The 22,551-nt window shown below is 48.0% G+C and overlaps 1 protein-coding gene and 1 long non-coding RNA gene across 2 annotated transcripts; one reads left to right on the plus strand and one right to left on the minus strand.

Annotated features, from left to right (window-relative positions):
- Nucleotides 1-1,301: 1,301 nt before the first annotated feature.
- LOC123382362 lies at nt 1,302-8,935 on the minus strand. The gene is made up of 2 exons (XR_006590626.1): nt 8,727-8,935; nt 1,302-1,629 (listed from the first exon to the last, which is right to left on the minus strand). It is a non-coding gene; the product is annotated as an uncharacterized LOC123382362 (long non-coding RNA).
- A 9,628-nt stretch (nt 8,936-18,563) lies between these two features.
- CEBPA (CCAAT enhancer binding protein alpha) lies at nt 18,564-21,348 on the plus strand. Its single transcript, XM_023245285.2, has one exon. The coding sequence runs from the start codon at nt 18,858-18,860 to the stop codon at nt 19,935-19,937; it is 1,080 nt and encodes a 359-aa protein (XP_023101053.1). The 5' UTR covers nt 18,564-18,857; the 3' UTR covers nt 19,938-21,348.
- Nucleotides 21,349-22,551: the final 1,203 nt, after the last annotated feature.

Below are 22,551 nucleotides of genomic sequence, written 5' to 3' on the forward strand. Positions count from 1 at the left end.
AGACAACCCTGAAAATTTGCCAGAAGGCGAAATCCAGCAAGTGAGAAAATGAACCCACGAGAAAGATACTAAAACCAGTGAATCGGGGGCAGAGGGTGTGCATATAATTAAATGCCAATCATTGCTGGCTGGTTTTTTACAAGACAGTTGAAACTCAGGCACAGATCGTGTAAGCATGAAAGATGGCGGGAAAGAGAGGGCGGAAGGAAGTGAAAGCCCAGTAAGTTCTTCATCTTGTTCAGGGGAGGATATAGACCATGAGAGAAAACGCGTGTTAAAAAATGTAATCATGGGGCGCCTGGGAGGCTCAGCCGGTTAAGCATCTGACTCTTCTTGGTTTCAGCTCAGGTCATGATCTCACAGTTTTGTGGGTTCCGCTCAGGTCATGATCTCATGGTTTCCTGGGTTCCAGCCCCGCGTGGGGCTCGTCTGCCCTGACGGTGCAGAGCCTGCTTGGGATTCCTTGTCTCCATCTATCTCTGCCCCTCCCCCACTCACACTGTCTCTGTCTCTCTCAAAATAAACAAACTTTAAAAATATAATCATAATCCTAGAAGAAGAGATGACATATAAACTCTCCATATTTCTAATTCCCAGAGAGCAAAGAATGGGAGAAGAAAAGTAAAAGCAACATAAAAGGCTTTTCATCAAAGCCAGTAAAAGGTCTTTAAAAATGAAAAAAAAAGGGGGGGGGTCGCCTGGGTGGCTCAGTCGGTTAAGGGTCCAACTCTTGATTTCGGCTCAGGTCATGATCTCACGGTTTGTGAGTTCAAGCCCCACCTGCTTGGAATTCGCTCTCTCCCCTCTCTCTCTACCCCTACCACGTGCACTCTCTTTCTCTCTCTCTCAAAATAAATAAACTTTAAAAAAAAATAAAGAAATAAAAATAAAAATGAAAAAAAGATATGAAAAAATGTCTTTTTAAAAAAAGGTTTTGTTTATTTAAGTCATCTTTGCACCCAACATGGGTCTCAAACTCACTACCCTGAGATCAAGAATCACATGCTCTTCTGACTGAGCCAGCCAGGCGTCCCAGAAAAAAACAAAAAACAAAAAACAAAAAAAAACTTCTATTCAGAAATAGAAAGAGAAAACCCAAAAGAAGATGGTAGAAACAGTTCTAAACGTATCTCATTGAGGAAAGTAGATGAGTGAGTTACTGGAAAAATATAGTAAAATTTCTCAGCAAAGTTGTCTTCTCTTTTCCATCCCAGTTGGAAGGTGTTGAGGAACACCTCTAAAGCTATCTTTGCTGATAAATATACAGGTTACTATGGCTGCGTAACAAATGACCCCAAAACTTCGTGGCACAAAACTATTTATTTTGCTCAGAGGTTCTGAGGGGTGGGCACAGGGACAGGATCCAGTGGAAATGGCCTGTCTGCTCTTGATGTTTGGGCCTCGGTTTGAAGACTCGAAACCTGGGCTGGCAGTTGGTGCCAGCTGTTGCCAGGAAGCCTGCTTTCCCCTCGTGTGGGGCTCTCCACGTGGCCTGGGATTCCTCACAACCCGGTGGCTGGGTTCCCAGGGAGGCATCCCAACACACAAAGAGCCAAGGGGAAGCTGGAAGCCACACGGCATCACTTCCGTCTGTTTGTTAGCCGTGAGTCACTAAGGCCAGCTCACATTCTAAGGGAGGAAAGTTAGATCCCACCTTTCGTGAGAGAAGGGTCAGAGAATTGGGGGAATGTGTTTTTGAAAGTGGAATACCCTATGATAAAATTTTAAATGTTCTATATAAACCAACTCTAAAACTTTAATTTTACAACAAACCTAAGATACCATACAACTGGCTATAATGACAGACTTTGAAACTTTAGTCTTAGTGATTTGTCATTAACAGATTCTTTATTAAGTTTTGCATTTTCCTTTTCTCCAGCTCTCAGATCAGGCAAATCGATGAGAACTACAGTCAAGAAAAACCCATTTGCTATTTGCAAAAGAAAATTCAGGATAAATAAGAAGGCTAAAAAATTTGTTTAAAGGGATGTGAAAAATATATACAAAATATCTTAGAAAACTAACTCAGGGTGAAAACATTAGGGAATTCAAATTCCTTACCCTAACAAGGAATCAGGAAAACAGAAGTGAAAACAACGAGATATCAAACAAAATTTGAAAGTACTAACAATAGCCACGTTGTTGGCATACGTGTAGAGAAGGGCATATATAATCACTATGGGTGGGTGGGTGGAAATTTTACAGGCTTTTTAGAGGATAATTTGCAGTACCTGCCAAATTTTAAACCCCATACCCTTCAGCTCAATACTTCCATTATTAAGTATTCAGCCTATATACATCTTTACGGACTCAATACTATGTAAAAACTATGCAGTATTTTTGTAAAAGGAAGATCTATTCATAATGACATGGAAGGATTCCCAAAACACAGCATTGAATGAAAATAGCAAGCAGCAGAACAATGCATGAATACAATACAGCATGAAGTCTCTTGTTTGTTTGTTTGTTTTTAATTTTTATTTATTTATTTATTTAAGTAGGCTTCATGCCCAGCGCAGAGCCCAGCATGGGGCTTGAACTCACAACCCTTGTATCAAGACCTGAACCGAAATCAAGAGTCAGAGGCTTAACTGACTGAGCCACCCAGGTGCCCCGATGCTCTTATTTATTTTTTAATTCCAGAATGAAATTGTGAACGATATCTTGTTTATGTTCATACATATGCAAATACAAAGAAAAATGTGAAGAGGGATTTGCATTAAACTGGTAACAGTGACTTCCGCTCAACACTGCAGTAGGATTAGAATTGGGGGATAGACGGCAATTTAGTTTTTTGTCCCTTTACATCCTGCTCTATTTTGGAAGTCTTAAGTGTGAAATATACACTTATTAGCTGCATAATTTTAAAAATTCCAGATAAAATGAACGTTTTTCTTGTCCTGTAATTTTACCAATTGCTGCTTTATTGAGATGTAATTCCCATACTGCACAATTCACCCATTCAAAATGTACAGCTTGATGATTCCCAGTATATTCACAGAGTTGTGCAACTACCATCACAATTACAGAACATTTTCTTCAGCCTCAAAAAAACCATGCACCCTTTGGCTACCACCCCTACCCCCATCCTATCTTCCCAGTCCTAGGTAACCATAGATTTGTGTCTCCATAGAGTTCCCCATTCTGCACACTTCATACAAATGGAATCATATAATATGCAGTCTTTTGTAACTGGCTTCTTTCAGTTAGCATAATATTTTCCAAGTTCATCTGTGTAGTAGATGTGTCAATACTTCATTCCTTTGCATGGCCGAATAATATTCCATTGTGTGGATATACCACAGTTTGTCTTTACCATTCAGCAGGTGGTGGGCATTTGGGTTGGTTACACCTTTGGGCGATTATAAATAATGCTACTGTGAATATCCATGTACAAGTTTTGTGTGGACATATGTTTTTATTTTTCTTAGGTATATACCAAAGTGTGGAGTTGCTGGGTCAAATGGGAGATCTGTGTTTATGAAGAACTACCGGACTGTCTTCTAATGTGGCTGCCCCACCAGCAGTGTATGAATTCCAAGTTCTCCACATCCTCACCAGCCTTCGTTATCTGACTTTTGATCATAGTCATCCTAATGTTTTTTTGTGAGCTGGTTTCTTGTTGAGGTTTTTATTTGTATTTCTCTGGTCATCAGTAATATTTAACACATTTTCATGTACACATTGACCATTTGTATACCGTCTTTAGAGAAATATTTGTTCCAATCACTAGCCCATTTGTAATGGATTAATTTTGTTGTTGAGTTCTAAGAGTTTTTTCATTCTAGACATAAGTCCCTTATCAGAGATATGATTTGCATGTATTTTCTCATTGTGTAGGCTGTCTTTGTGCTTTCTTAACAGTGTCATTTGAAGCACACAAGTTTTTAATTGTGATAAAGTGACATTTACCAATGTTTCTTTTGCTGCTTGTGCTTTTAGTATCCTGATAAATCACTGCCTAATCCAAGGTCATCAAGCTTTACTCCTGTGTTTTCTTGTTTCCCTTTTATAGTTTTTGCTCTTCCATTTAGGTATTTGATCTCTTTTGAGTTAATATTTGTATATAGTATGAAGTAGGGGTCCGACTTCATTCTTTTGCATATAGATAGCCACCTGTCCCAGCGCCATTTGTTGAAGAGACTATTCTCTCCCCCACTAATAGTCTTGCCACCCTTGTCAAAACATCAACTTACCATAGACACATGGGTTTATTTCTGGGCTCTTGATTTTATTCTATTGATCCGTCTATCCTTATGCCAGTACCCTCACTGTCTCAATTACTTTTGCTTTGTAATAAATTTTGAAATTAGACAGCGTTTAAGTCCTCCAAATATTATTTTTATCTTCAAGATTGTTTGGGATACTCTGGGTTCCTTGAGTTGCATATAAGTTTTAGGATCAGTATGTCAATTTCTACAAAGAAGCCAGCAGAGATTCTGATAGGGACTGTGTTGAATAAAATAAACTTTTTAAATGGTGTATTAATTACTGTGTTATTATTATTTCATGGGAAAATGGGAATAAAGTAGCACTCACCAAGTGGCTTCATAACACAACTTCAGGAGTTCATAGATGTCAGTGTGTGTCATCATCTGGATCCAGAATTGCCAAATTCTCACTCTATTGCTTCCTACGGAATCTTTCAAAACAATACTTCCTTCTCTATCTATGTGGGACAATTTAGGCCTATAGCATTTCTAATCTGCATTACTGAAGCATCTTCCAGAAGCCACTCTGCCTTTACTCTGATCTCCTTTAACGTATCCTCCAACTTTAAGTCAGAATCAGCCATCTAAAAATCAAACATGATTCTCTCTCCTCCTTTTGAAAAACACTTCAGTGACTATCCATGACCATGAAGATAAAGCTCAAATTCCTTAATATACTTATAAGGCTCTTCTAAGTCTCGCTTCTACTCATCTGCTGCTTATCTTTTATCCCTCCTCAGCAATACCAACCCAACTCTATATTTCAGGCATGCCAGAAATCTACAGTCCCCAGGTACACCAGCCACCCTGATGCCTGCAGTGGCACACGTGTGGCCTTTACTAGAATGCGTTTCCCTTTCATCTATCTGGAAATCTATGATGATGGTGATGATGATGATAGAACAGACATGTATTTGGTATTAAAATTTAAGCCATAAGAAGTATATAAAATTGAAATTAAAAAATCTTCTCCTATTCTCAACCTCAAGTCACATCCTTTTGTTCTATCAATTTTTACTTTATGTATTTTGAGGCTCCATTATCAGGTGCATACACATTTATGATAATCATATCTTTATAATGTATTGACCTTTATATCATTATGAAGCATCCCCTTTTCTGGTAATACTCTTTGCCTTTAATACTATTTTACTGATGTTTTTATAATCACTCTAACCTTCTTATGTTTAAGGTTTACATGATATATCTTTTCCCATCCATTGATTTTTCAACCTGTTTGAGTCTTTATATTTAAAGCGCATTGCTCCTCGACAGCATATAATTGGGCCTTGCACTTTTATTCATTCTGACAACCTCTGCCTTTTAATTAGAATACTAGTCCTTTTTATTTAATATAATTATTTATATAGTTAGATTTAAGCCTATAATTTTACTATTTGTTTTCTGCTCACCCCTTCCATTTCTTTTTCTGTTTCTCTTCCTTCCTTTTGAGTAACTGAATGTTTTAGAGTTCCATTTTAACTTGCCTATTGGGTTTTGTACCTATGTCTTTTTGCTTTACTTTTTAGTTATTGCTCTAGGATTACAATATACATCCTCAGTTTTTCATAGTCTGCTAAGAATTTATATTGCACCACTTCACATAAAATGTAGAAACCTTGCAATCATATAGGTCCATTTATAGCCCCTAAACTTTATGCTATAATTGTTGTAATTATTACATCCACATACATTATAAACCTCATAATACCATGTTATGGGTTTTTTTTTTTGCTTTAAACAATTATTTATATTTTAAAGAAATGAAGGACAAAAACTGTCTATTTATCCACATATTTATCATTCCCAATGACATTCATTTCATCCTGAAGATCTGGGTTTCCATCTGGTTTCACTTTCCTTCAGTGTGACAAACTTTCTTTAGCATTTCTTGCAGTACAGGTTGGCTGCTGACAAATCCTCTTAGCTTTTCTTTAACCTAAAAATATCTTTATTTCACCTTTATTCTTGAAGGATATATTCACTAGATCTAGATTTCTGGGTAGACCTTTTTTTCTTTCCCACCAGTACTTTAAAGATGTTGTTCCACTGCCTTCCAGTCTCCTTTGTTTCTGATAGAAGTCCAAGGTCATTTGAGTGTTTGTTTCCCTGAATGTAATGTGTCATCTTTTTTTCATTTTTTTTTCAATATATGAAATTTATTGTCAAATCGGTTTCCATACAACACCCAGTGCTCATCCCTAAAGGTGCCCTCCTCAATACCCATCACCCACCCTCCCCTCCCTCCCACCCCCCATCAACCCTCAGTTTGTTCTCAGTTTTTAAGAGTCTCTTATGGTTTGGCTTATCTGACTACTTTCAAGATTTTGTTTTCATCCAGTTTTCAGCAATTTGACTACAACGTCCCTAGGCATGTTGTTGTTTTCAAGATCCTGCTTTGGAGTTTCCTGAGCGTTTTGAATCTATAAACGTTTGCCTTTGCCAAACTTAGCCATTTCTTTCAACTATTTCTTCAAGCATCTTCAGTCCCATTTTTTTCTCTCCTCTCCTTCTAGGGCTCCAATTACACGTGTGTTAAATCTTTTGATATTACCCCACAGGTCTTTTAGGAACTGCTCATTTTTTTTCAGTCTTTTAAAAAAATATGTATGATCTTCAGGCTGGATAACTTCTATTGAACTATCTTTAATTTTACTGAATCTTTATTTTGTCCTCTTTTCTGCTTTTAGAGCCATCGAGTGAATTTTTAAATTTCTGAGATTGCAATTTTCATTTCTAATACTGACGTTTTCATTTCTAGGATTTCTACTTGGTTCTTCTTTATGATTTATATTCTGCCGAGATTTTCTATTATTCTCTTAATGGACAACCATGTCTCCTATATATATATATCCTTGGGCATAGTGTTAATACTTTAAAATCCTTGTCTGCTATTCCAGTATCTGAATCATGTTGGGGTTGGTCTCCATTGGTTGTGTTTTTTGTTTTTGGGGTTTTTTTTTTTTTTGGAATGAGTGATGTTTTCTTGTTTTTCTGGAAGGTTAGAAAATTATATTTTCTATCCTAGACATCGTGAATGATGCTTTGTAGAATCTCTGGATTCTGTAATGTTCCTCCGGAAAAAAAAGCTGATTCAGATTTTGCCATGCAGTCAATTTCACTGAATTCACACTGTAAATTTTGTCTCCTCTGTGGTGGGCGGCCTTGTCTGCTGCTTGGTGTCTGTGCCATGCGTGTGCAGATTAGGAGTCAACCAGAGATTTGGGTAGAATTGGGGCACAGAATTTGGGCACCACCTCCCCTTTCTTGGATACTCTTTCCCCACTTTCCAGTAACTGCGGTTGTCCTCAACTGTGTCCTCTGGGTCTTCATCAAGCCAGTAATACTGATAGATTTCCTATCAGAATTTTAGCTGCCCTGCCTGCAGAGACTGGGGCCTGCCTTGAGGATAAATGCTTTTTAAAAAAATCTTTTTTTTAATGTTTATTTATTTTTGATGGAGAAAGAGAGAGAGAGAGAGAGAATATGAGCAGGGGAGGCGCAGAGAGAGAGGGAGACACAAAATCTGAAGCAGGCTCCAAGCTGTCAGTAAAAAGCCCGACACTGGGCTCGAACCCACAAACCAGGAGATCACAACCTGATCCGAAGTTGGATACTTAACCAACTGAACCACCCAGGCGCCCTGAGGCTCAATAAATGCTTTTTAAAGAAATTCACACTGTGATGGTTTTTTCTTCGAAGGGCCGACTTTCCCCCAGCATCTGCCTGCTTTTTTCATTCTCCAGTATCTTCAGGTAGTTGAGTTTTAGATTTTGTCCAGAGCTTCTAGTTGGATATATCATTTTATTTTTGTTGATGCATTCTAAAGAAGTCTTTGGCCAGAAAAAAAAAAAAAAAAAAAAAGCTAGGAATCCAGATCTCATTGTTAAGGGATTTTGATTTTCAAGATTTATAATAGGGAATTTTCTAACACCCTATGTTAGTCTTATTTTGTACCCTTGTTGGTAAAGTTAATCCTCAACATTTAAGGGCTATTAATGGGTTATTGTATTTAATCCTCACAACTCCTCTGTGGGGCAAAGATGGCTTTATTACCGCCATTTTAGAGACGATAGAACTGAGCAAGAAAGGTGAAGCTCCTTGTCAAAGTCACTGTGCATGAGTGGCATTCAAACCAGCCCCTTACTCCACAGCATGTTTTCGTTCATCTGGCTATGAGACACCGCTTGCAAAGAGGGCAAGTTACCAGGACCAAGCCATAGCTGGAGAGAGAAGGTGGAAGGAGTCATCTGTGACTTTGATCTTGGCCCAGGTCTCATTAGTCATCCAAGTCAGAGACTTATCCTAGCTGGGCAAAACCAACAGAATCCACGCTAACTAAAGAGAATAAAGTTAAAGAAGAGTTCGAGAAAATGGTAGGAAGTTGGCAACGTCTCTAGGAAGACCAGAGGATCCAGAGTAGGGGCTGTGTGGCCAGCCTGCTTACGTGTAGCACCCCAAACACTCTTGGTCATTCTCCCAAAGTGAAGTCCAGCAGCACCTGTTCCTACACACCTCTCAGTCGTGCCAACGGCTCTTGTCAGTGTGTACGTTGTCAGTTCTTCCTCACATGCCTCATCCCAGCTGGAAGAGGGCGTTTCTGGCTTCTGCGTGGGGAGGTGGGACATCCCCGGATGTTGGAAGGATGTTCAAATGGTGCTGGGCAACCAAAGAATTCAATCAATGTGCACATTCCATGTTAGTGAGCCATTGGGCAGATCCTGTGTGACCTGCTTTTCTTATAATAATTTCTCCCAGTAAGAGGCCAGAACAACCCCTTTCGATGCTGCCTGACTTTGAGTTTCCCTCGTTTAGAGAAAAGCCAAACTCTGCTAGCAGACAGTTTTATAGGAGCATGACTCACACTGGCTTTTGTTTAACTGTTATTGCACCTTGACTATGATAAAATGACTGCATTTGGAATGTAAGCTGGATTTTTCTAATCAATTATAATAAAAATCAGATTCTAAAGATACACTCGCTGAAACTCTCAATTTGTTCAGGGTCACCTCCAAGTTATTGACCAAGCAGCAAGGCTTTGTAATAGCGCTCCCCTGGTTCCCAAGACTGAGCTGGGATCTGGGCCGTGGGGGGTTATCTAGCCAAAAGGGAGTGTCTGGACAGCTTAGTGGGTTATGTGCTTTCCAAGTGACCTTTGGAATTTTGACTGAAAATGGCAGAGACGGAACCAATTGGAGGGATGGGAAGGGATAACCCTGCCCCACCCGCAGTCCCTGAACTGCTTAAATCAATATGCTCAGGAAGCTCAATCCCATATTTGGGGTAAATGAGTTCACATCGCAGGAAAGAATTTTACTGTAACTGATCGGTTTATAGATTTTCTTGGGGACAGCAATGAAAAGTTTGGGCTTTTATGGTCATATGGTCCTGTTCAGTTATAGAAAAACTAAATTACACTCCCTTCGTATTATCCCAAGACTAGTGTTCTCGGGGAATATTCAGCAATCGCGTTTTGCAATTTTTGGAGTAACCCCAATTCCTTATGAGGTAATTATTGTTTAGTTCATTTATATATCTTAATGTACAATAAAAATGTCTAACCTGCTTGCAAGTCCTTCTCCACTTTTCCTGCCTAAGTGCCCTTCCTGAGATGTTCTAGGCAGAGATGAGCATACGTATAGGCCTTTCCCCTTCTTTTTACACAAATGGAGATATATTATACACGTTTTCTGCACTGTATATATACATATGTACACACTTATATACGTGTGTATGTGTATTTTATATTGACAAATTATGTATGTATATATGTATTTTTATATATGCATATATTATATATATATGTGTGTGTGTAAATGAACATATCAGAGCTTTTTCCATATGTGTTCCTACAGATTTTCATCCTTTTTCACAAAGACACAGAGGATAATTAATCAGCTATCCACGATTATTTATCCGGTCTTCTATTAACAGGCATTCAGCCAGCCTTTTGCAATTATAAATAGTGCTTTGGTCAATACCCATGTATGTAACTCTTTTGTACACGTGAGAGTTTATGGGATTACATTTCTGTAAGGGGAATTGTTAAGAGAAGGGCTAATGACACTTTCAACTTAGATAGGTATTTTTAAATTGTTCTCCAGAGAGACTGGATCAATATATAATCCTGCCTGTTTGCTCTAGCCATTTATCTGTATAGCAAATTATCAGACGTTTTTATCTTTACCCACCTGACCAGTGTAGTTTTAATTTGTATATCTTTTATTCAGAGAATCGGCATTTTTAAACATGTTTAAAATTCATTTGCATTTGCTGGGTTTTTTTATTTATAAACTCTCTGTAAATGCCCGTTTTCTTTTGAATTGGTATTTTTTTTTCACACTGACTTGTAGAAGTTCTTTATATATACAAATACTTGAGCTTTTCTCGTTTAAAATAAAGCTGACTTGTTAAACATAGAACTAAATGTGATTCAGTGGCTATGACTAGGTAAGATTCTCCCTATGAGCAAATTCACAAGTCAGACAACAATTTATTCTCAGGGCACGTTTTCGGATGCTTTAACATGGAAAATAGGGTCACTCAAAAGCATTTTGAAGTTTTTTACGAAACTATGCAACCCATTGTGGCATTATATATTTGTAGAGTAAATGAAGGTGACTTTAAAACATTTTATAGTTTGTAAAACTATAAAAATTATAAAACTGTAAAATTAAGGTGACTTAAAATATTTTTATAGTTTATAAAACTATAAACGTAATAGATACATACTCATCTGCTTAAAAAGTCCAATATACACAAGTGTATAAATTAAAAAGAACAAGTTCTCGCTCGTCCTACAAAGGCAACACCACTGTTAACAGTTTGGTGTGTATTTCTCCCAACTTCTCTCTGTACCCTGGCTATATGTATATTTTAATAATTTTTTTTTTTTCCCCAGAGAAGGGAAGCTACATGCTGTTCTCCAACCTGCTTCTTTTCAGGTAGGGGTGAATCCTGGGTGTCAAGAATGGTAACGTTTGCAAACTCTTTTTTAACTGTTTGTTTCTGTTTGAAGATGCACCCGAAGACATAAATCCTTGGAATCAGCCAGAAGGAATGGGGCCAATATGGTGGGTGCACGGAAGTGCGAGGGAAACGTACCCCATCTCCTGAGTAGTGGGGTTCCGGCAGGTCCACCTGCTGAAGTACCCCCTCCCTTCCATGGGAGCCTGCCGGGAGGAAGGCCCGTTTTCTCTGGTGGATCTGATGTCCATCCATGCCCAAGGACGAAGTCTTGCTCTCCTGGGGCACCTTCCCAACAGTGCCCCACAGGCAGAGGGGCTCTCTGCAGCCAAGGCAGAGGGGCGCTTCAAGGCCATCTGGACTGAGGGTTTGCATTCCCCAAACGAGCCCAGTTCTGGAGGCCTCCCCGCACCAAGCCTTGTGTCCTAGCTGGGCTACATCTCTCCAGAGAAAGGGGCCATTTTTCCTCCCTGCAGAGGCACTCTCTGCTCAGCCAAGCCCCTGGGGGCCACATCTGCCTGAAGGGGCTTCTTATGAGTTAGCCCAGAAGCACTGTGAGGACTCTCCAGGCCCTGGCAGTCCTGCCTGGCATGGCTTCAGGAGGCTCTGGATGGGTCTGCCCTTGGGGAGCCCTAACTTAGGGGGTCGGGTCTTCCCGAGCATCTTTCGGGGCCACCCTTGAGCTGCTCTGCTAGGCTCGGGGACGCACTGAGTTCTGGGAGGGTGGCCGGGTAGCACTTTTCTTGAATAGAATCCATTCTGTGTTCATTCGACAAATATTTGAGGCTCTACCATATGCCAAGGCCTGTTGTAGCTCTGGAAATAGGCAGAACAGGACAGACAAGGTCCTGTCTTTGTGGAGCTGGCATTCTAGTTGGGGGAAGCCAGACAGGGAACAAGTAAAATAAGTAAACAAGACCATTTTCCAGAGAGTGCTAGGAGGAAAATAGAACGCACAATGGCTTCAGGAGTGATGGGGGAGGGGTGGCTACTGTGCCACTCGGGCCTCAGAGGAAGCTCTTGGGGAATGTGAGAGACTCTGAGAGACTGTGAGACTGAGATGACAGGGAAGGAATTGCTCCAACATCAGGAAGGAGCTTCCAAGGAGCCAGCAGAGCAAAGCGCAACGCCTGGAGGCTGGGAGATGCTAACCTTGGCACACAGCAGACTGGGGAGCGGGGAAGAGTGAGGAGTCCGAGGCCCTAAGAGAGGTGAGGGCCGAATCATGCGGGGCCTCACGGCCACGTTGGGACATTCACTGCACATCTTCTCCTGGAAGGCGGGGTGGGGGGGGGGTGGTGGTCACAGGGGTTGACAGAGGTGAGGGACATGGACTGCGTGCACGTCTAATGGGAAACTCGGCTGTTCTGTGAGGAGAGTTGGGGGTCAAGGAGGTAGGGAGGGTGGCAGGGAGACCGGTTAGAGGCTGCTGCGGTGGGGGAGGGTGGCCACTGGAACCAGGATGTCTGTGGTGAGAGGGAGAAAAGGGCTGAACTGGGGACACAAGGTTGGAATTACTGCTGACAGACGTGTCTTCCAACAGAAGTAGAGCCAGGGGCCTCCAGACAAGGCCGGGAGCACGGGCGTCACTGCCCTCCTGCTCATGTGGAATGAATGTGGCCCCCTCCACGGTGCCGAGACCCTGCCGGGCAGACCCCCAGGACCATTCTTAGACTCATGAACGAGGCTCCCACTCATGCCCTCCTCTCGCTGCTCCCTTCCCTCAGGGTGAGGAGCCTACTGGACAAGAAACGCCATGCCCAGACAGCCCCGAGCCAGCTGCCTTGGCCTACGTGGGCCCTTTCACCAGGCATTCAGCAGTGGGCACACTCATCAAGGGGAGACAGGAAGGCAGCAATTTTCAGGGGGGGACGGCAGTGTTGGAGCCCTGTGCTGGGAACCTACTCCCACCTGACTAAGAACCCCTCCAGTGGAGGATGGCACCAGGAAGGAAGAGAAGGAGGCGGTGGCCCTCCCGGCACCATGTTCCAGAGTCAACTGCTAAATTCAAACCTGGCCTTCCAGGACATGACAAAGATTTATTTGTCAAGGCAGAAAGGTAGAACGTATTTTATCTACCAGTCTGTTCGTTTGACTGATAACTTTTGGTATTTAAACAGATGGTATGTGGACTGCCATTTGTATTCTTGTCCCAGATCCCGCAAGAATGTGCAATGGGCCTGCCCACATCCACTGCTTGCTTCCTGCAGTGTTCTCCAAATACTGGATGGGGAGTTCCGGGGTCCATCAGCTACCAACGGAGTTTTCTAACAAAACAGAATATAAGACTTTCCTTGGTTTGCTGAACAAAATTAAGATAATGGATAGAATTCTCTGAATTTTCATTTTTGACTCAGTTTTCTTTTTCTAAATTTTTTTACTGCCTGCTACTGCTTATCTGTTGGTAAGTTGCAAGCAAATGAGATAAACAAACAAGGCGGAAAAATCCATACATACATGATAGTAAATGAAACCAGAGAAAACTGGAAACAGTTGATTCTGATGAATCTGACAGTAGGGCCCTTTTATGGATCTGAGTACTCATGGTTATGGTTTTATATGGTACACATATAATATAGTGACATTTCCTAACAGTTAAAGAATTTCTAGTTCATGGTATTGCGATTAATTATGCCCAGTAATGTTCTGTATGACTTCTAAGTGCCTTTGCCCTAGAACCAGCTGAGAATGCACTATAGTGAATTATTGCCCCCAGTTTACAGAAAAGAAGACAGAGGCTCAGAGAAATTCAACTTGCCCGAGATCACCCAGCTAGTAAATGGTGGGTGAGAGGTTTTAACTGGCCTCCTGGTGAGCTAGGATGTACAATCTACTGAGGAATAAAAATGGTTTCCCCAAGTGTCCAGAGGCTATTGGTAAGAAACACGAGACTCTTGATCGACTGTTCATTGGGTTCATCTGCTGTACCCACCAATATCTAAAACATAAAAATGAATTAGTATAAAACTCATCAGCCAGTGCATTTATCATAAAAAGTAACTTGCATTCTGTTTTGTGTGTCTAAGTTTTAGGAAGGTCTTTAAGAGCATTTTATTAAAACACTGTATTAGACATATTGTATGAGATTCTCATGCCCCCTAGTCAGAGCACAAACCGCGCCTGGAAAGTGTAGCGTTCTTGTCTTTTGTCTTTTCTTAGTCCTTATTTATTATCTTAATGAGTCCTGCTTTGGAGTGACCAATCTCCTATCCATTAAGCTTTCGATAAAGCTAGAAACCTTAAAGTTGGTTCCCGTGTTGCTCTTCAGAATTTGATGAACTCTCAAACTTATATACGAATTCTTTTGTATGCGTTGCATTAGGAAGGTTGAATCAAAGTACAACAAAAAAATTTCCCAGGCCTCCGTTTGTCTTCTCAGAATGGTTAACCCTGGGAATGACCCTGGAATCAGGCTCCATCCCAGGGCACCCAACCCTCAGCACCACAATGCACGGAGGTGGGAGCTCTCCTCTCCCCAGCGGACCAGCCCTCCCCCAGCTCAGAAGAGCCTCCTCTTGTGAGCTGGCTGGAGCACAATTCACACCTATGAAATGCATTTTCACTTCTGTCGCTGATTTTCTCCTTTGTAAAAAGTAGAGCCAGAGCTGCCTCTCCTCTCCCCCGGCCCCAGCAGTGGCAGAAGCCAGGCCCTGGTGAGCCTGCAGCCTGTGGGACTTGGGGTGGGTCCCGGTCCCGAGGCCCCGCCTGCTGAGCACATTGAGGCCAAGGCACTTGGAGAGTTCTCCCTCAGGGCTCTCCTCGGGAACTGCCAAGTGTCATAAATTAAGACAAAAAAGAAGGATAGTAAAGGTGGTCAGGGAGAGGATTTATGCGCTTCTCTTATTACTGGCTCCATGTCAGTTGAGCGGGAGCCACACAGCCATCTCCCTCCCAAGTGAGTCCAGCCAAATGCTGACTGCCCACGCATCCTATCAGGCCACAACCCCCTGCCAGCCGTGGGCACCTCCCATGGAAAGTGGTTCCACAACCCCGGGGTCTTACCCAGGATCTAGAGCCAATTCTTGCATCAGGGCTTGGACAGCTCCGGGACACTCCTGCACCGCAGACCCACAGACCACTACCTGCCCCCGAATCGCTTCCTTCCATCCCCTAGATGTTCTCTTAGACCTCAAAGGGAAAACTAAAATATGGCAGGTAGGTCCTGGCGGCTGTTCCTGGCCGACTGTCCTCTTCTCCAGAGCCACAAAGCAGGCAGGCGGGTGTCCTGCAGCTGACCCCAAGGGGCTTGGAGGAGATCCTCTATTTTCTCTGCACTACATATGTCGGCGGATGGTACCCCCAGACAAAAGCCAGGCATTCAGCCCCCAGCCAGACCCCAAGTCCTGACATTCAAATCCGTTCCTGTCCTCCACCCCCACCTGGGGCCTCAGGTCTCCATCACTTTTCATCTGGTCCACCCTCCCCTGCCCAGCCTCTACCACAGTGCCCTTTCAGGAACTCAAATTGGATCACAGTGCTTGCCTGCTAAAAGCTGGACAGCCAAAGCCTTTGAGATGGCTCTCTCCCTCACTGGGAGTGGCCTTGGCCATGAACCCAGCCCTGTCTGTGGATCCAGCCTTATCTAGGCCCCTCCCCAGCAATCCCTGCACTCCAGCCCGCCACACATCTTGTCCTTTGTTATCAGAACATGCCAGGCACTCACTCGCAGCCTCTCCACCTTTGCACCTGCCGTTCCGTCTGCCCATCCTTCCAGCAAATTCCTGCTCATCCTTCAAGGTGCAGCTCAAAGGTCTACTCCTGCATGAAACCCTCTCTCACCACCTGTCTTGGCTCGTAAGACAAGTGCCATAACAAAATACCACAGACTGTGTGGCTTAAACAACAGCCATTCATTTTCTCACAGTTCTGGAGACTGGAAGCTGCAGACAAGGATGCTACCATGGTTGGACTCTGGTGAGAGCTCTCTTCCGGGCTTGCACACTCTGCCTTCTCCCTGTGTCCTCACATGGCAGAGGGAGGAAGGGAGGCAGGAAGGGACAGAGAGAGAGAGAGAGATTTCCTTCTTTTCTTATAAGGCCTATCAAATTAGAACCCCAACCTTACTTCATTTAATCTTATTACCTCCTAAAAACTGCATCTCAGAATACAGTCATACTGGGGATAGGGCTTCGACATATGAAGGGGGGGGTCACAATTTAGCCCAGAATACCTCCCCAGACAAAGGTGGCTGCTGTTTCTCTTTGAGCCCCATATTCACCAGGGGAGGGTGTCCCTTTCCCATCCCCTGCTGTTTTGGAGTCACCTGTTCTGTGGGAAGGCCACTGTCTCCGAGCAGACCTTGTGAGCCGACCTATCTCCTGCCCAGAGCTCTGGGAGGGCAGGAGCCCCCTCTCACTCATCCGGGGGCCCTGAGCACCTTGCACAGAGCAGGCCTCCTGGGGAGAATTCTGGTTCCGCTGTGAGGACCCGTGGCACTGGATGTGGGCCCCGCTTGGTGCCCCCGTTACCCCTACACGCCCTTATCGATCAGGCCTTATTCCTCTGCTGTCCAGAAAGCCTCTGTGGTTTCCTCCCATCCTAAGAGGTCACATTCTTGCTGCCTGTGCTGGAAACAGCAACCCTGCGCAGTAGACCAGGTGTCCATGCTAGGAACAGGACACTCTCAGGAGCTTGTGCTTTGCTGCTACCCTGCCACCGGCTGTTATTTTTAGCACTGACTGCAGAAAAAAAAAAAAAAAACAAAACTGAAAATTTCACTGCATGTGTTCAGGTTTCTTCCAGGTCTCCTCAGGAGCCTGGTGCAGAAATGGGTCCTGCCTCTGGCCCAGAGAGCTGCTCCGGGCTCACAGAGGTTATTTATTTAATATATTTACTTTTACTCCCAGGCCAAAAGCTTAAAATATCTTGTGTATGAGCCCTGGACCAAAAAAATGAAGCAGTTGGGCCATTAATCATTGGGAATATGTTGAATAGGAACTTGATTAAAGCACAGTATGTGTTCCCCAGACGAAGCTGCTTCTTTACAGTGACCACAGTGGAAGCTTGGCCTCCCGGGGCCGGCTGTGCTTTTGTGGGGCGCCTCCTTGAGGGCTCCGGGGAGGGCTCTGGCGCCTTGCCAGGCTCTGGAAGGCCGCCGTCTGCGAGGGGGTCTTGACCTGCGCAGCCCCGCGTTTCTCAAACAGGGACACCTCCGACCAACACCCAGACGGTGTCGGGCTCCAGCGCACAATCTTAAGGGGCGGTGGGGGTAGAAGCAGGAGCGAACTGCCGGCCCAGGAGGCTCCCAGTGCAGTCCGGCTGCGCCCCTGGCCCGCCGGCGATCCCGGTATAGAACCAGCGAGGCGCCACGTGGCTGGAAGACGCGCTGCCTTAAACCCCTTCCTTCGGCTGCAGTGAATGCGGAGGAGGCGCCCAAGGGGGCACCGGGGCCTGGCCGCCTTGTTCCCCAAGATCCCCGGAACACAGCGCCCTGCGTACCACTCGGCAGGGTTTTCCCGGTAGGTGATGGGACTCTCCGGACGCCAAGATTCCCGAGGCCCCGGCTCCTTTGGCACCCCCGCTCCGGCCTTGGAGCCCACCCGAATGGGGAGGGGTACGCTGCAGTGGATTCTGATCCCGATTTGGGATCCCGGTCCCGGAGTCAAATTCTCCGCCTCCCTCTATGCGCCCCACCTCGCCCCGGTACCCCAGCCCTGGAATCCAGCTCGGCCCGTCCCGCAGGAAAAAAAAAAAAAAAAAATTGGCGGCCGAGAGCCGGGTAGCAGCGCCAGCCCCGCGCCTAGCAACCCTAGCGCTCCGGCTAGGAGAAGTAATTAAAAAGAAAAAGTTTTCCAAGCCCAAGCGGATGGACCGGCCGGGTCCTCCAGGCTCCGCGGCCGCAGCCGCCTCCCATTCCCTCCGCTCCCCGCGGGGTCCTAGTGCCCGGCGCTGTAGAGCCCTTGGGACCCCAGAGGGCTTCGAGAGGCGGAGCGGGGGAGAGGTATTTCGGCGTGGAATCGGTGGGGTCATCAGATCAGAGATAGAGACACAAAATCACCACGCTCCAGGACGCTGCCCTCCGCCTCTCCATGCCGCTGTATGCGCTGGACCAGTACGTCCCAAGCTGTTCCCTACCCCCCACCCCCGGCCCCTTCTCCACGCCGCAGCCTAGCAGAGACTCCGGCCCCGAAAAGGACGATTTCTAGCTTTTAAAGCGAGTCCGCGCCACAGTAACTCAGAGACCAAGAGTGGCCCTCCACCAGCCCACCCCCCTCCTCCGCGCAGCGTCTCGGTGCTCCCGGGCTCCCCGACCGTTGGCTGCAAGTGGGTGCCTCGGGGAAGCTAGAGGAGGGGGCCCCGTCACCGACCACGTGCGTGCGGGGGCGACAACTCGGCCCAGGGTGGGGCATCATGCGCGCGTCCGGGTTCGGCTGGCGTGGCAGGGGGTTAGTGGGCGTTGAGCCGGGGCCTCTCCTGGCCGGCGCTGCGCTCTGGCCCCACTCACCGCCCCCTCCGGAAGGCAGGCGCTAAGACCCAGGAGGCGCCGCTCCGCCGTCGGACACTAGAGGGCGAAGGCCGCCCTGGTATAAATGCGGGTCCCGAGCGCGCCTGGCCATTAGCGACCGGGAGCTGCGCGGGCGCGAGGGAGTCGGGGCTCCGGGTGGTCGGCAGCAGCATAGGCGCCCCGCGCAGGCTGGAGGCCGCCGAGGCTCGCCATGCCGGGAGGACTGTAGCTCCCCCATGGAGTCGGCCGACTTCTACGAGGCGGAGCCGCGGCCCCCGATGAGCAGCCACCTCCAGAGTCCCCCGCACGCGCCCAGCAGCGCCGCCTTCGGCTTTCCCCGGGGCGCGGGCTCCGCGCAGCCCCCCGCCCCACCTGCCGCCCCAGAGCCGCTGGGCGGCATCTGCGAACACGAGACGTCCATCGACATCAGCGCCTACATCGACCCGGCCGCCTTCAACGACGAGTTCCTGGCCGACCTGTTCCAGCACAGCCGGCAGCAGGAGAAGGCCAAGGCGGCTGCGGCCCCCGCAGGAGCCGGCGGCGGTGACTTTGACTACACGGGCGCCCCCGGGGGGCCCGGCGGCGCCGCGATGCCGGGAGGGACGCACGGCCCCCCTCCTGGCTACGGCTGCGCCGCGGCCGGCTACCTGGACGGCAGGCTGGAGCCCCTGTACGAGCGCGTCGGGGCGCCGGCGTTGCGACCGCTGGTGATCAAGCAGGAGCCGCGCGAGGAGGACGAGGCGAAGCAGCTGGCGCTGGCCGGCCTCTTCCCCTACCAGCCGCCGCCGCCGCCGCCGCCGCCGCACCCGCACCCACCGCCCGCGCACCTGGCCGCCCCTCACCTGCAGTTCCAGATCGCGCACTGCGGCCAGACCACCATGCACCTGCAGCCCGGCCACCCCACGCCGCCGCCCACGCCCGTGCCCAGCCCTCACCCAGCACCGGCTCTCGGTGCCGCTGGCTTGCCAGGCCCCGGCGGCGCGCTCAAGGGGCTGGCGGCCGCGCACCCCGACCTCCGCGCGGGCGGCGGCGGCGGCGGCGGCGGCGGCGCGGGCAAAGTCAAGAAGTCGGTGGACAAGAACAGCAACGAGTACCGGGTGCGGCGCGAGCGCAACAACATCGCGGTGCGCAAGAGCCGGGACAAGGCCAAGCAGCGCAACGTGGAGACACAGCAGAAGGTGCTGGAGCTGACCAGTGACAATGACCGCCTGCGCAAGCGGGTGGAACAACTGAGCCGCGAACTGGACACGCTGCGGGGCATCTTCCGCCAGCTGCCCGAGAGCTCCCTGGTCAAGGCCATGGGCAACTGCGCGTGAGACGCGGGGCGGCGGGACCGCCCTGGGCCGGCCGCTGGCTGGGACCCAGGGAGTGGTTTCGGGTCTCCGGATCTCAAGACTGCCCCAGCGGCGCAGGCCGGGACTAGGAGATTCCGGTGCCGCCAGAAAGCCTGGCCTGCCGCGCGCGCCCCTTGCCTTCCTCTGCGCCCGATTCGGTGCGTCTAAGATGAGGGGTCAGGCAGGGGTTTCTCCCTGCCGGAGAGGAGAAGTGCCATGGGGCTCAGCCGGAAGCCCGGCAGCTCCAGTATTAAGGAATAACCTTGTGCCTTGGAAACGCAAACTCACCGCTCCGATTCCTACCGAGTAGGTGGAGCAAATACGTGCCTTGTCATTTTATTTGGAGGGTTCCTGCCTCATTCCTGAGGCTGCAGGCCTCCATGAGAGAAGGCAATGTGCGGCCTATGGCAGGAGAAAGGTTCAGGGAGCAGGGATCCCAACAAGCCAGCCCTAGCCGCTCCTCAATGCCTGTCCTCGGAGGGGAGGAGATACAGGGACTTGGAACGTTGTTCCCCTAGTCCTACATGAAGGTGGAGGGTCCCTAGTTCCTTGCCTCTCATCTCCCAGCCTGTGACAGGCTGGGCTTCCCTGGGCAGAACCCACTGAGATGGGGGGTCACCAGGTGACCAGTGGGAGCCCCCTGCCCCCAGTCAGATCAGAAAGCTAGGTCATGGGTGAGCTGTAAGGACATGTGTTCATGGGAGTGGTGGCCTGGTGGAAGAGGGAAACCCAGAGATCTGGTCGGGGGTGGGGGTGGGGTGAAGGGACACTGGGACCATCAGCCTTGTACTGTATGTTGCCAGCATTGCATACAAACATGAAGCACAATCTGTCCATCCCAGAGGGACCGAAGTTATGAGAAGCCTTCCAAATATTTTGCTTTATCAGCCGATATCAACACTTGTATCTGGCCTCTCTGTGTCCCAGCGGTGCCTTGAGCAATGTGAATGTGCACGTCTATGCTAAACCACCATTTTATTTGGTTTTTGTTTTGTTTTGGTTTTGCTCAGATACTTGCCAAAATGAGACTCTTTGTCAGCAGCTGCAGGGAGGGTCTGCGGCTCTCTTTCCTTTTGGTTTTTGGGATTGCTTTTGCTCCCAAGGGAACCAAAGAGGTGAGGTGGGCTTCCTCTTTCCCGGGGAGGGGGGGGGGTGATGAAGGGGGTGTGGGGCTAGGGGCCTCGCTCCCCTCTGGCCTGGGCTGCCCACAGGCTTGCCCCCACCAGAGGCCCTGGCTCCTGGTCTGGAGGGAGGCGGCCTCCAGCCAGCACGCACAGATCGGCGGGGCTGGGAGCAGGGAAGGACAGCTTGGTTCTCTTCTTTGGGGAGAACGCAGAGTTTCATGCTAGATGTTTTATGTATTATATCTATAATATAAACATATCAAAGTAAATGTTGGTGTCTTTTTAAAACCAGAAAAGCTACTTCCAAGGTTTTCTGTGGGCCAGGTCACATTTGTAAATAATCACGGCATATTCTCTGGCTGAGATCCTGCCTTTCATTAGCTCTCCCATCCTGAGCCCTTCTTTACATTGAGGGGGTGACTTCTCCCAACCGAGGCAAATAAAGGGCAGAAGGAGGATAGACTCCAAGCCGAGAAAGCCCAAAGCCTGAAGAGAGAGTCCCCTGGGGGCTGGCGGGGAGAGGTTGAGGGGGAGGTCATAGGGCCTTGGTGTGGCCTCTGATCAGCCCCTGGGAGGAGCAGAGGGGCTCAGAGAAGGGTCCTTCTGCCGGAAGTTGCCACAGGCTCTGTGGGACTTGAATAGGCCTGGCCCAGTAGCTCCAGGCTCCAGGGGTCCTCTGGCCACATTTGCTTCTCGATCACCTACTGCCCTAGCTCTATAGCCGCCTTGTTCATGCCTGGCCTGCCCTAGCCCACCAGCAGGACCCTGGGAAGGCAGGGAGAGGCCTCGAGGGATAGGCCCCTCTACCCCTCCCCACTTGCTCTGGGTCACGCGGCTGCAGTCTACCCCGGCAGGGCCCCGAAGGGCAGCCTGAAGGCCGAGCACCCCTCCATCCCTTCTTCCATACCTGCCCTGCCCCAACCCACCCCAGGGAGGGGGCCCACGCCATCCCTGCCGTGGCTGTGTGGTCCTTCACCCACGCCACCTGGCAAAGAGCCAGCCCCAGTGTCCACCCTCCCCCCACCGTGCCCATCCTGGACCCAGTTCCCTACTCAGACGGCTGCCCTGTGAGGACAGGCACCCTGGCACCCCCTTAGCAGCAGTGACAGCCAACAGAAGGAGGGCCCACCCTCACGCCTGGTAGAACAGGGCCTGGCAGGAAGTAGCACAGGAGGCAGCCCCAGCTTTCGGAGTTTACTCTCGCTGAGGGTAAAAGGCAAACCCTCTTTACCTTCTGTTTTCACCCCAAGAGGGTTCACTTGAGCAGCTCACCGTATATGCTGATGCGGGCTGGGACAGTTTCAAGAAATTACACACTCTCTTTAAATTCTGAAAGCTCCAGCTTTACCTGCCTGCGTGGTTAACAGGGGTGATTTGCCCCCTTCCGGCCCCAGCCCCCGCCCTCTCTGTCCTGTGTCTTGCCGCCTCCTCGCCCATGGCCGCCCTTGGCAGAGAAAAGGCCACGAGCCCAG

The sequence above is a fragment of the Felis catus genome, chromosome E2, assembly GCF_018350175.1.
Source record: "Felis catus isolate Fca126 chromosome E2, F.catus_Fca126_mat1.0, whole genome shotgun sequence".
Classification (NCBI taxonomy): Eukaryota; Metazoa; Chordata; class Mammalia; order Carnivora; family Felidae; genus Felis; species Felis catus.

What these genes read in the sequence shown, in the direction of transcription:
- CEBPA (XM_023245285.2), top strand. Translation starts at nt 18,858, where the DNA reads ATGGAGTCGGCCGACTTCTACGAGGCGGAGCCGCGGCCCCCGATGAGC.